Genomic DNA, 14,008 nt, shown 5'->3' with positions numbered 1-14,008 from the left:
AGGCCATCTTATATTCCACCTTACCTCGGAAGACAGACAGTGCTCTTCCAAAGCAGCTGGCAGTATGCAGATTAATTAACACAAGTGAAAAACCCCACCAAAACCCCTTGCCTTTAGGGCGCACTGTTCCCTAACAATCTAGCTGTACTCCTCGTAAAACGCAACCGGCCAACAGTAAGACAAAGCAGATGGCACTGCTCCGGTAAGACAAGAAGACGGAATTGCTTTTATTTAAATGTCAAATACATCCTGCTGAAGAACAAATGTAAACACTAATGCAAGTCAACTTTTCAGAAACAAAATCACTTAGAACACGTGAGAAACAGGTCAGGGTCTTTAGGTGGAACTGCGTTTTATTTGTTCTAAGAACACAGGTCGCATTTACACTCTCACTCTGTAGGGAGATATTCCTGTTGCACATGGGCAAAATATGTAAGACTAGAAAAAAAAAAACACAAAAAAAAAAGAAAAACAAAAAAAAGAAAAATCACTAAGCAGAGTATAAATGACTCAAAAAAAACAAAAAAAAAACAACCCAAAAAAAAAAAAACAAAAAAAAGAAAAATCACTAAGCAGAGTATAAATGACTCCAGACCATGGAAGAGGCAACTCTCACCTCAAGCAGTGCTTTTGATGTCTTAACACATAGGTCCTGACATTTACAGTTAGTGAACCGTGCTGTACACATTCTTTTATAACACAATTCAAGTAAACGATACTTTTAAAAAGTCTACTAAAAGTATAACCCAAGTTTCCATTTCTTAGCAAGTATCTTAAAATTTAAGAAATTAAACAGTATTTAAAAATTATGAAAATCATTCTGTGGTTTATAAATATTCCTATTCATTACTGATATATATATATATATATATATATATATTTAAAAGTTATTGTTACTAGGAGTAATAAAATGTAACCTCATTTAGGAGCCAAACAACCTACGTGACTTTTCATATTTTATTTTCAATTATTTTGGTGTTTTTTGTTTTTTTTTTTTTTTTTTGAGACAGGGTCTTACTCTGCAGTTCAGACTGGCCTTGAACTCACTATATGTAACCCTGGCTGGCTTTGAACTCTTGGTGATCCTCCTGCCTCAGCTTCCCAAGTGCTGGGATTACAGCCATATGTCACCATACTTGGCCATACAACTTTTTAAAAAAAACAAGGCAGGGGCATGGTACAAACTCAGGTCAAATATTTAAGGTTCTTACGATATTTACTATTTGTGTAATAAGTTACAATCAGCTAGTCAAAGGCTTTGAGACGGCAAAATAAGACTGTAATTTGAAACTTATAATTGTAGAAAAATAGTGTTTTGGTATTTTTGGCAATTGGCTTATAAACTTCAGTTTAATTCCACCAATATATTTTTCTTTGGCAGCTCTGCAAGTCACTGAGGACATAAGGCAATGACATGGGCACTGTGCCCGCCACAGGGAAGGTGGCGGCAAACTCAGCTGCTCTAAGCTGCAGCTATTAAGGACATCCTGAGATGTTTATTCTTCTGTAGGAAATTATTATTGTAAGTAAAATTATATTTACAAATTTTGTCCCAGATTATCCAGTTGAAGTATTCAAAATTTTCATGACTACTGAGACAAGAAAATACAATGACATGTTTAAGAGCATGACACTAAGTACACATGTGTCACATGCACAGAAACATGTTTCTATTCCAGCATTTCAAGTTTATCAGCTTCACACAAATTAAAAGGAAAACCAACAACAAAACTGGGACCCCAGACTGTAGGTAGATATTTGGATAAAGGAGCTGTTGACAGAATACAGAACATCAATATGAAATATTAACACAATTCACAGAGACCCAATTGTGTTCCTGAACTTCTCACCTGGACGGTAGTGTGTTGACTTGGTAAATTCTCAGAAGACGGATTTATCCTGTCTGTTTTGTGAACAGTCTGCACAACTTACTAAAAAGCACTAACCAGCATCATCACTATGCCCACAGTGATTCAGGAAGCATTTCTGGGATATGACCCTGGAAGCAGAGATAGTGGAGGCCTTGGAGTCTCAGTGACTGAGAAAAACACTGGAGCTGAATGCATATGACCTCTGCATGTCTGGGAGGCTCGTGAAGAGCTGGGAGGATGGAAAACGTGCCGCAGTCACTGCTAGTGAGACTCTGGGTGTGTCTGTGGCTGGCTGCTGCTTAGGCATATGAATGCTGCACGGTGCTGTGCTTGGTGACTCTGGTGGAGGATGTGGTCATGGTAGACTGGGAATGGCCTGATCCCTCCAAAGCAGAATTTGGCAGAGTGCCAGGGACCCCAGCCCCAGAAACCGTGGCCTTCCCCGAGGCTTCGGAGGCAATATGGAACCTGGATTCCAGAGTAGAGGCAGGGGCCAGCACTCTTTCCGTCACGGTTACATTCTGTCCTACGGCCACATTGGGCACGGCCAGCATGGGCTGCCCGCTGGAGCCAGGGGCCAGGACACTTTCTCTTTCCCTCACCATAACGTACTGTGCCTCTTGCAGATGCTGGGCACCTTGCAGAGGATGAGGGATGCCCCCATTAGGCTGGATTACTCTTTCAGTGACCACAACATTACCCTCCCCCACATAGTGCTGATCTACCAAGGTGGAAGCCGGTGCATACACTCTCTCTGTCACGATAAGGCTCTGGGGCTGTCTGGGACCCAGGATCACAGTGGTTGGGGGCCCAGCAGAGCCTGTGGTATACGTTTCTGTCATGATGACATTACCGGAAGCCAGAGGGTCAGGAGGTGACGCTGCCTTTTGAGCCTGCCTGGAAGACACTGATCTCTCGGTGACCACTTCCTCAGTGACCTGCTCTGTGCTGGCTTCATGTAAAGGTTTGGGAGCTGGGAAGTGGCTGCCAGTGGAGTAGGCGTTCTCGGCACTAACTGTGGTTTGCTCATAGAGTGAGCGTGCGGCTGTGCTCAAGTTTGTTTCTTTCACAGGTTTTTGCCTCTGCTCAATTTCCACATCCACATCTATTTTTTGACCCAAGCAAACCTCAGCTAGTGTCTTGAATTTAAGTCCCAAGTCATCCAAGAAGTGGTCGTCCAACTCTCCTTCAATAAAACTGCAACAGCCCACGGACCCATGAAGAGATTCTGCTTCTTCCTGGGAGTAAACCAGGAGGCAGTCTTTGGCCATGTGAATGTCATCTTCCTCGGTGTAGGAGGCCGCCTTCTAAAGTGGAGGCAAAAAGAGGCAAACAATTAACAACACAAATTCACTTAGAAACAGGACTCAGTATTTAAAATGCAAAACCTGAGCCCAGGTACAAGAAAACTGAGAAATACAAATAGAAACATTGCACATCATGGCTGTGTTCTAAAGAAACACATTAATATGATAAAGAAACAAAGGCAGAGAAGACAGTTTCTGATTAAAGGAGATGTGCTTGTCAAGACATCTACGTAGAATGCAGGATTGAGGATTGAATCTTGGGCAGGAAAAGCAACTGCTATGGAAGACATTTTTGCAGTAATGGGAGAAAGCAAAATATAGATTGGGTCACTTTTAAGTTTCTGACTTTGTTAACTACTACATTAATGCAGGAGTGTGTGAGTGTATGTGTGTGTGTCAGAGAGACAGAGAGAGCGCGCGAGCGAGCGCAAGCAAACAGCGTATGTGAAAAAAATGATAATAACTGGGTAAAATCTCGGTAAAGACTACACAAAAGTTTAACTGTCTACTAGCAAATTTTCCAACCACACTGAAATTTTTCCAAACCGAAAGTTATCACACGTGCCAGACTGAGTTGAGCAGCTTTAGAGTAGAAAATGAAACAGATCGAAACAATAGCAACAGGGACCAGACCTGAGCTCGGCTGTGAGACTGCGGAGGGAGAGACAACAGCTTTCATGGCAACAGCATGAGGCTGGCTCAGCCAAGGGACCTCAGGAAAGAAGAGGGGTGGAGAGGAGCCACACACTCCAGTAATTTGCAAACTCAGAAGAAAGCGGCAGCAATGAACCCTTTTGCTCTTGTCAGGGGCTCTGGAGATTCCTGACACTCCCACCGTCTCTGGGGACACAGGGTACCTACCTTCAAGGCAGGCAACCAGTGTTGGATTTTTTTCTTCTTCTTCTGATTACTATGCCTCTAAGATCTGTAATTCATTTCTGATGTTGATACTTTGTGTCTACTTCTTTTGCAGCCTAACAGGCTGGTTAAGAGGTTTATTGATTTTATTAATCTCTTTAAATAGCTTTTGGTTTCATTGCTTCCACCTTTTGTTTAACGTTTAATAACTTGATTTTTTTTTTTTTTTTTTTTTTTTTTGTGGTACTCAGGATTGAATTTGGGACCTTGTGCTTGCAGGCAGAAAGGTGCATATGCCACTGAGCTATATCCCTGGACATTGTTTAATGTTTAATAACTTAGGTGGACACTCAGGTTATTGATTTGTGGCCTATCAAATATTACTATTTTTCTTTTTTTTATTTTATACAAATTTTATTCTTCTTTAAAAATGAACCACCTATAGTGATTTAAAAGTTTAAAGGGGTAAATATTGTGTATAGATGTCAAACACTACAAACTGAAATAATTTCTTCTCGTTGGTTGGTGAAAAACAGAAAAAGCCTTAGTACTCATATATTTAACATTTGAGATTTTTACCTAAGTAAGGAGTTCCGAGTCCATGACATGGCAGTGTAGGGTTTTTCTGAGGTACAATCTGAACACATACCCAGGGATCATAACTATCCCCTCAACTAGTTTATGAGCCTGACCAGCCACTGCTTCTGTAATTATGATTTTTTAAGCATTTCATCTCAGGAATCCAGTGCAACAGTAGTAGAAGCGCTCCACAAACTTAGCGCACACCTATGAATGTCAAAAATTTATTTTACACAGAAATTATGTAAGGAGTTTCAAAAGATCTTCATTCTGTTTTTAAAAAATACTATTATCCCCCTCGTAAGGACATAAAAGATGCCAGAAAATTTATAATTTCTAAAATGTTGGTGTAAGATATATTCTGAATATAATCAAAGGGTTTAGGAAGGAAACTAAACACAACGTGGGTTTGAAGAAAAGTTCATGATCGAGGGTTCTGGTAAGAGTGTTCTCCGGCAACAGTCCTACCCTCTGTGCACTATCTTACAGATTCTCTATTAGAGCAATAGAAAAGGATGTTGGAGAAATTTAAGCCGCAGCCAAGAAGACATTTCCTGTATTTGCTTCATACTTCTTTAGAATGTCTCAAATTTCTTTTCTGCTTGAAAATAGGAGAATTCAGGAAACACAAATCTGTGAAAGGGTCTCCTCAGTTTCGAAATGAGCATCGGCTCCTTATAGTGCACACTGCCTGTGCACCGGCGCTTGGGGAGACTCATGGGTGTGCTTTCCTTACTCCTTTTTGGAGATGGAGAAAGTCTCCTGATTTTTACTTGAGGAAACAAGAGAACATTGGTGCTATCCTTTAGGCTACAATTCTGTGATGAAGGTGATGGGTGAGTCTTAGATGTTGTACTAGTAGGAGTTTTTGTTGGCGCTGACTCCTCCGTCTCCTGTTCTGTGCCTTTTTGTTCTCTTTTAGAGCGTGGCCTGGTGACAGGCCTCTCTGATGTGCTTGCGCGACCTGGACTGTGTTTGCACCTGGGCACGTAGACATCCTCAGAATCGTCTCCAGAACTGCTGGATTCACAGGTGCTCACTTCAGATTACTGTTGTTTTCTTCTTTATTACAATCAGTGTTTGTTTTTTGTCGGAAAGGACTGAGATGAATGCCCTCTTCCAAATTAAAGTTGTAAGCATCAGTGGAACTGCCAGATTCACCCAAGTTTTGAGAGCAAACAGTTGTTTGATTGTCACTTTTGTTCCGTTTATACTTTGATGTATACTTAGATCTTATTCTCCTAGTTTTTTCACCTTTTTTCTTGGTCGTACATCTTTATGCTTGCTTTTTTTTCTCAGATTTAGATTCTAAAATGATCCCTTTCATTCTGGTACATTTTCCTGGTTGAATCAGCCTTGGTGATTAATTTTGTCTTTGTTCCACTGACAAATATTTTTTTCTTCATTTTTTGGTATGTGCATCTTTACTACTGGGTCTACATAGCTGATTCTTTCCAATTCAAAAGGCTTCCCTTCCAAATGACTGGTCTCAAAATCATCCAAGGTATCAGACTGCCTCAGAGCATTAAACTGCTCCTTTATGTGGCGACGGAGTGATACAGGCCTTGGTAAGACATCAGCAGCAGGCTTAGCTTCACCTGAATCAAAATCAGAGCCTACTGTGTCTTGAGGAGTGGGAAGCATTTGCTCTTCTATTTAGAATGATCCTCCATGTCCAGGAAGGTCATTTTCTTGAAAAGGATCTTGCAGTAAATCCTTTGCAAATAAGTCCTTGAGGTTGTCACCATTATTGGAGTCATTCCTGAGAGATATATTTCCTGGTTCTGAGCAGTATCTTCCATTTGTTGTGAAGTCATTTTTTCAGTGCATAGAGCTGACATGTAAGGTAGTAACATTCTTTTCTTAGCTGTAGGATGATAACCTGGGCTTCTCTTACTTGGATTTTTCATTTTTCAAAGCTAAAACTAACATTCTGTTGTTATCCTGGTAATTTTTCAGCAGTGTACCAGTGCTGGTGATGACTTGGCATGGTGCAGGGATAAAGGACCTGCGCTTGCCAGCCTCTGCCAAGTTTTTATTCCTTTTCTCTTTCATTCGCTTCTTTAAGTTTTCAAGACTATCCTGAAAGAACTTTTTCTGGCATCTTTCCTTGGCCATCTTCTGCCTGTGATACTTTTGGTTCTGCAGCTTTAAAATCTTATTACTATCTGGGCACTGTGCTGTGCACCTGTAATCCCAGCTATTCAGGAGGCTGAGGCAGGGCGGTCATGAGTACGCGGTCAGCCTGGGCAACACAGCAAACCCCATCTTGGGCCGGGACTTCTGCAGCCGTCGCCCTTTTCTTCACATTCCAAGGCTGCGCGAAGCCGTCCACCAGGCGCAAGCTCCGCATTCCAGTGTTGCCCGCTACTCAAATATTATTTTTTTTGTAATTTTTTTCTCCAAAATATTACTTTAGCAGTGTCTCACAAATTTTGATAAAATACGGTTCAATTTTTCAGTCAGTTCAAACTGTTTACTAATTGTTCTTCTTATTTTTTCTTTTACTCCTGGGTTATTTAGAATGTGAAACAGCAGTTATTTGATTTTACGTATCACTCTATTACTGATTTTAGGTTTAATTTCTTATTGTTAGATTATGCTGCACAACTGAAATCTTGCTAAATTTTAAAAACAAGAATGTATATTCTGCTTTTATGGCTATCAAATGTTGTATTAATGCCAAGTGGATCCAGCTGAGAGTTATACATTTTCTACATCCCTGCTGGTTTCCTGCTTTTCTTTGAATTACCGACAGAGGAGGTTGAGATTTCCAACTGTGGTAACGGACTTGTCTGTTTCTCTTTTAGTTCTATCATTTTTGCTTGAACATTTTAAATTTCCATTGTTGGGAACTGACATTTAGAAGTGCTAGGTCTCCACAGGAACTGATCCAGCTTCCGTTACAACCTAAACACCCTTGATTGTTCCTGCCAGTGAAACGCGTTCTGAATTCTGTTGTCTTGAAGAGGCATTTGTTCTTCAGGCCTGCTGTTAACTGCTAATTCCAGGTAAATGCTTCTGGATTGCATCTGATCATTTTTCCTGTAACTTTCCTCATCATTTTTCATAAACTCCCCTAATAGGGGTCCTGCATACTGAACGAATGCCACGCTGTTTATTATCATCAATGCATGCAAAATTTAAATGGATTTGTGATTTTTAGACCATCTGTGCTCTGCCCCTTCCTCCTGGGTTTGTACTTTCAACCCAGGGTTTGCACCCTCACGTGACTTTCTCTGACCAATGGTGTGCGACTGTAAAACATGGCAGAGGCGTCACATGCCATGGCCTAGGCCTGCGGCTGCTCTTTTCCCAGAGCCACACGGACACCTAATGGGTCTTGGGTCTCACCACCCACACTTTACCAAGAAAATAAAAAATTCCCAAAGTCCTACATTGGTTGCCCTAATACCGCCACAATCCCATATGAACACCCTCCTTCCCCACATAAAACCAAGCCTTACATCAGTGAAATAATTTCTTAAGAACTCCTCGCTGACCGCGCCAGCTGCAGCAGCGGCTCGGGCTCCGGCCACCTCTCTGGACGCCCCCAGCGCTCTCATGGACCGCGCAGTCTCGGCTCCGAGCGCAGCTCCCATCGTCCTGGAGCCCTGGGTGGCCCCGCCGGCGAGGAGGCTTCTGTGTTCCTCCCATCTGCTGTCCATCTCATTCAAGTCGTGCTGCACTCTGGAAAAGGAGGCAGAGCTGCTTCCTTTCGCGGTGGCTTCCTTGGTCACTGCGCCCCCCACTCCGTTCCTCACTGCTAAGTTCTCCCCGTGATCCACCGCCAGGAGCGACGGCACCACCTGTGTGCAAACGCAGAGGACAGCAGGGTCAGCATGGGGGCCAGCACAGCTGTGAGCAGGATCAGAGCTAAGCTGGCATAAGACGGGAGAGGCTTTGCCCCAGGGTGACCCAGCAGATATATTGGGTTGAACAACTTCCATGTGAGTCTTGCAAAGGTCTTCATTCTGCCTGCTTTCATAGCTAAGTACAAATCAGAAATGAAAACCAAGCTTGCTCTATAGTCTCAGCTCATTTACTCCCGTGGGGCCAATAGCATTTTAACCTTGCTCTGGGGTTTCATGCCTTCTGCTATGGTTAAAGAATCCTCAATTTTGTTTTTAGCTGGACACACAGTCATTCGGAATAAGGACGGTAGGCAGGTGTGATAGTGCACAGCCATAAGCCTAGTACTCTAGGCAGCTGAGGTAGGAGAGCTATAATGTGAAGCTCAGTCTGCACAATTTATCGAGGTCTCAAAAAGCAAAGGCAGGAGAGACTAGGAATATATTCAGTGCAATGGCCCTGGGCTCAAGCCCCAGTGAATCAAGCAGAAATGGTGTATGCAACTCGGGAGAAATGTGTCTACCTCTACAGCAGTGTCTACCTTCATTCTCTCCTCATTCTATAGTTTGAATGTGAAGGCAGTGAAGTGTCTAGAATATTAGGATAGCGCAGGACTGAACATCATCAGAGGAGGAGCAAGGAGAGGAAGAGCCCGGGGTCGGAGGGGCCACATATACTGTTGCTTTGAGTCTCTGACACTTAATGCTCAATCATGTGCTATTAGGGGTGGCACACATGGGTAATGAAGGTGGGAGATCCAGCGTGAAGATTAGCAAAGTGACAGGAGAGACTCACAACATTAAATAGGTGAGGGGATCTCACAGTTTTTTGTCATGGGGTTGGAGGTTTATTTCTGTCATCTGTATGTATGGAAGGCAACAGAAACAGAGGACTTTCTGGTTGTGAAAACTTTGCCATTTGATATTGGGAAGAAAATTTCTATCCTGGATTGCTATGCAGCTTTGTGTGTGTGGTAGTGAGGCTAGATTGTGTCACCCTGAATGGCTTGGAGACCCCAAGGGGAGCGGAGAGCACACTTATGGGCATGACTGGGTGCGCCAGGGAAGTGTGACCTTGGCACTGCAACCGGTCTCTCGCTCCTCCCTCTCTGCACTGTCCCCTTCCTCTGCTTCCTGGCCAGAATACATTAAGCAGCTTGCTTCACTGTCCCCTTAGCCATGATGTTCTTGCCTTGTGTTTACCAGATCACAGACTAAATACCTTGAGACCACAAGTGAAATTAAATGTTTCCTTCTTGGTAAGTATATATATACATATTTTTTTTTTTTTCAGAACCAGGGATTGAACTCAGGCCCTTGCGCTTGCCAGGCAAGTGCTTATTCTACTGAGCCATCTCCCCAGCTTCCTTCTTGGAATGACGCACATCAGGTATTATTTGCCAGCTACGGGGAAGCTAATACTTTGTCTCTGACCCTTGCTCTACATTCTGAGTCTCTCCCAACCATGGTTATATTTTCATTAACACATCACATATCATAATGTAGTAAAACCACCTTATCTCTGTCTTGGAAACCAACATAAAATACACTGCTGTTAGAAGCCTCTGCCTCACAAAGGCGTGTGCGTAAAATGCGTAATGACTACTGTTGGGAGAACAACTGGCTTTTGCTCTGCTCTCACAACACGGTGACCAATGAGGACTTCCATGACCTCACAGCATTTCTTGTGAGGATTTCTCCCTAGCAGGAGGTGAGCAGTCCATTCTTCAGCACACTCCAGTTAGGACCCTCTACGTCCGCTTAATATTGGCACTATCTGGAGATGGTGTCAGGTCTCAGATGGAGAGGGCTGTGTCCCCCTGACCACCTTTCAGATGTGAAGAAACTATCACTTCCAAGGTTCCAAGGACTGTGGGAGTCGCCCAGAAGGAAATGGGAATGCGCAGCACATATATATCTCCCAGTATTACTGTATGATTATTGTATGATTTGCTCATGACCAAAGATATTAGAAACCTAAGCCCCCTGTAAGATTAGAAAAGGTAAGATGCCAAGTTGCATGGTTTTCCAACAAACTGACCTTGTCTTCAGGGGGTGCCCCTTCATTGTTCCAAGGGTGCAGCATCTCTATAGTGCCAGGTATGGGGGTAAAGCCCTTGGTGCCCTCTCCGCAGTGACAAAGCAGCAGCAAAAGTGGCACCACTACACAGAAGCAGAAGACAGCGCAAAGAAGGTTACGCCTGACACATTGCTAGTGAGCTGTACAACTGGAATTTGCACATCCCTTGATTCAGTGTTTTCCTTTACCCTCATCCAACCTCTCCAAGTTTGCTTTGGATGAGTGACACCATCCAAAGTCAATGAGAACTTCTGTGACATCACAAGCCTTTCTTATGAGGATTTCTCCCCAGCAGCAAGTGAGCAGTTGATTCTATAGCACACTCCAGTTAGGACCTGCCCCTTGACTGACAGGTGTAAAAAGCCTTGTTCCTCACAAACAGACTGTCTATGGCACTAAAAATAGTAAAAATGCATGAGGTGAAAGGAAGTTAGCAAAACCAATGCAAAGACTAAATTTTTAAAAACTATTTCCCTAAAGTGATTTTTTTTGGGGGTAAATTCACTAACCAACAAGAAATAATTACAAAGATCAAAAGCTCTTAAGAGAGAAAAAATCAACATATTTCAATATTCTAGAACACCGGAATTGTTAAAATACATTAGAGTGAAATTTTGCACAAGGCACACTTCTCTGAGGTCTCTATTAACTTTTTCCACATGATTTTGCACAGTCACTGTAGCTTCTGTGATTAATCTAGAGTCTGAGGTCAGCCAGTAGTGACTCAACAATTTCAACATATTCAATAAACACTGATCAAATTGTCTGTCATGTGGCAAGAGTCACTCTAGGCTCCAGGGAATCTGAGATAAAAGGTAGCACAAGGATTCCTCAGGGAGAAGCCACAGTCCCAGCTCCAGGAGGTCCTGAGGTGGGTCATTTTCTCTCAGGTGTGTCTAACTGTAAGGACCTGTGGCAGGCAGGCAGTGGCCTGCAGCTGTGCCGTAAGCTGTGGAGTGCTGTGTGTTCCACGGGACCCCTGCTACTGGCTCTAATGGAATCCTCCCTGAGAGTGAAGAGTGCTGCATGGAGGTGCTCGCCCAGGTTCAGGGTGGCGGGGAGGGACTGCACATCCTCTCTGCTTGGCGCTGGCTGCCCGTGGACTGAGAATGGCGGGCACCAAAAAAGCCTCTCCATCCTTAGGGTGTGGGTGCTGGGTAAATTGTTCTCATGCTGGGAAGTGACTAGGAAAGCCCTGTAACAACAGGATTCTGCGAACTTGCCAATAATTGGTGACTATCTTTTCTTAGTCATCCTCAGGAGTGTTCAAGAATAACCATAAGGAAAACAATGGCTGCTAGTCTGAAACTGTCGGGAGTGCACTCCAACTACTAAGGGAGCTGAAGGGCGGCCCTTGAGACTCACAGAGCAAGAGCAGGAGGGCCAGGAGGATGAGTGCCACGGCCGCAGGCCCCAGGCCCACGTACGAGTCGCGCTGCGCGTCCACGCAGCCGCTGCCCTGCAGGCACTCGCACACCGTGAGCTGCAGGACCTGCGTCTCTGGGCAGCTGAAGCCCTGCGTGTCAGCGATCAGGAAGGGAACTTCGCTTCTCCCGAGCTCGCGTTTGCTCTGCTCTATCAGCACACTGGAACCTGCCGGCAGGAGAGGAGGGAAGAAAAGACGCGTGAGCCCCAAGGAGAGGGGGAGGCCGGACTGCAAGTTCCAGACACAGCTTCCCCATGGGAAGCCTGAGTTTTCTTTAATTTCTTCTTGGATTTATGCTATACACCTGTTAGAATTTGTTGGCAGACTTCAAATACACAGCTTAAAAAGTGAAGGATCTGATTTGGACATTTTATTTTTATGAGGATTAATTTTAGCTGATAGAAGACAGTGCAAACAGGCGGTGAGTTAAGTAACACAGGGTGACTTTTGTCTTAGCTTTTTTTTTTTTTTTTGGTGGCACTGGGGATCGAATCCAGGGCCTCGGTAAGCAGCTTGACTTCATTACAATAAATTGCTTGTATTCTTTGCTTTGCAGGTGGTAAGTACAAGAATGTCTGACGTATTTACCTATTAAATTTTCTGAATTTAAACATTTTCTCAGGTAAAACAGATGGAAGCTACTGCTTATCCCAGCAGCTGACTGGTCACCCTCTTACATACCCATGAAGAAAGCCTGGGCTACAGAATGCGCTGTCTGTCAATTGCATGATCAATAAAGAACAATCTCTGGCACTTCCTGTTACAATTCTGTGACACAGGTCCTGAAGTTTTATGTTCCTAAGACTATGACAATTTAGGAACTCATCAAGCTGAAACACAGCACAGCACCCAGCCAGTGTAGGGTTCAGAGCCACATGCCTGGGCCAAACCCAACTCTAGCTCTTAATACCTGTGGTCTTGGGAGTGGGTAAACCTTGCTGAGTCTCTGTTTCCCTATTTGATGATCATAATACCAAACTTCTAGAGCTGTTCATATTAAAAAATGTTTAAGACAATGTCCAGCAAATCCTAAGCCCCACAGATTTCTCAGAGAAAATAAATGTCTTGGAATTCCAGCAAGGTCCATATAAAATTCATTTAGGTATCTTGCTCAGAGAAAGGTAAACTCCATCAAACATTTATCCTGCTGGGAATCCCAGGCCTCACTAAGTGTAAGTTGAGTATTTCTCAGGTTTTGAGCCCTGTCATGAAGACTAACTTGGATCCTGGGCCCAGGGATCACACCGCTGAAAACGTGAGCAGTGATTGATCATTGTCCTTTCCGGGAGGCCAATCTTGGCGAACCCTGGGCATAACTGACTGCTTCAAGTGAACACACCGTTATGGCTTGTGTCTAGATGGCTCCTCAAGGCCTCAGATGCTCAGCAGAAGAGATTTTCAGAGGTGACTGGACCTAGAGGGTGTGGTGCTGGGATTGAAGGTTTTAATTACTAAATCAGTCCACTGACTGGTTTGGCATACTGGCAGGATTAAGGATGTGGAGCGCTACACCTGCCCTAGAACAGACAGCTTGCATAAAATATAAGGGACAGAAAGAGGCCCTCACCTGCCTGTTTGCTGTATACTATTTCTTCTCTTTGATGCCCTTCTCCCGTGCCATCCTGCCTGGGAGCCATTTGACTATGAACTGAAACCTCTACAAACTGAGCCAAATAAACCTTCTCTTTTTTAACTTTGGGTGTTGGGTATTTTTTCTCAGCAACAAGAAAAGTAACTGGGACACACATAAATCCCAAGAAGAACTGCCATCAAATAAAAGAACACTTAAAGTAAGTCAGGCATACTTTCAAAATATTTTTGTGTTCTCAGGAATTTATTAATATTTGTTTTACTAAGAAAATGTCTAGCAAAAGTAGCCCCACTAGCATCTCAGCTATGTAACTCCAATTTAAAATGTGTGGCTGTGCTACTGACATAGGTGTACGGCTCTAGACTGAAATGTCACTGTTTTGTTCAGCATTAGGGCTAAGGAGAATTCTAGGATCAACACACAAGTTCAATTTACTGGAAGATTG

The 14,008-nt window shown here is 43.4% G+C and overlaps 1 protein-coding gene and 1 pseudogene across 1 annotated transcript in view; both read right to left on the bottom strand.

Annotated features, from left to right (window-relative positions):
- Window positions 1-1,105: 1,105 nt before the first annotated feature.
- Window positions 1,106-14,008, bottom strand: part of Dsg2 (desmoglein 2) — a gene marked incomplete at its 5' end in the record, with an annotated part of 48,225 nt that continues 35,322 nt past the window's right edge. Inside the window, 4 exons of the mRNA XM_023713385.1 lie at window positions 1,106-3,178; window positions 8,083-8,424; window positions 10,508-10,629; window positions 11,912-12,139. Of these exons, the coding sequence (XP_023569153.1) occupies window positions 2,171-3,178; window positions 8,083-8,424; window positions 10,508-10,629; window positions 11,912-12,139 (1,700 nt within the window). The remainder of the gene's footprint in view (window positions 3,179-8,082; window positions 8,425-10,507; window positions 10,630-11,911; window positions 12,140-14,008) is intronic.
- Window positions 5,133-6,844, bottom strand: LOC105741986 (annotated as a pseudogene).

The sequence above is a fragment of the Octodon degus genome, unplaced genomic scaffold, assembly GCF_000260255.1.
Source record: "Octodon degus isolate 3935 unplaced genomic scaffold, OctDeg1.0 scaffold00003, whole genome shotgun sequence".
In the NCBI taxonomy this organism is placed as follows: Eukaryota; Metazoa; Chordata; class Mammalia; order Rodentia; family Octodontidae; genus Octodon; species Octodon degus.
The sequence above is the reverse complement of the archived record's forward strand: the minus strand, read 5'-3'. Positions and strand labels throughout refer to the sequence as shown.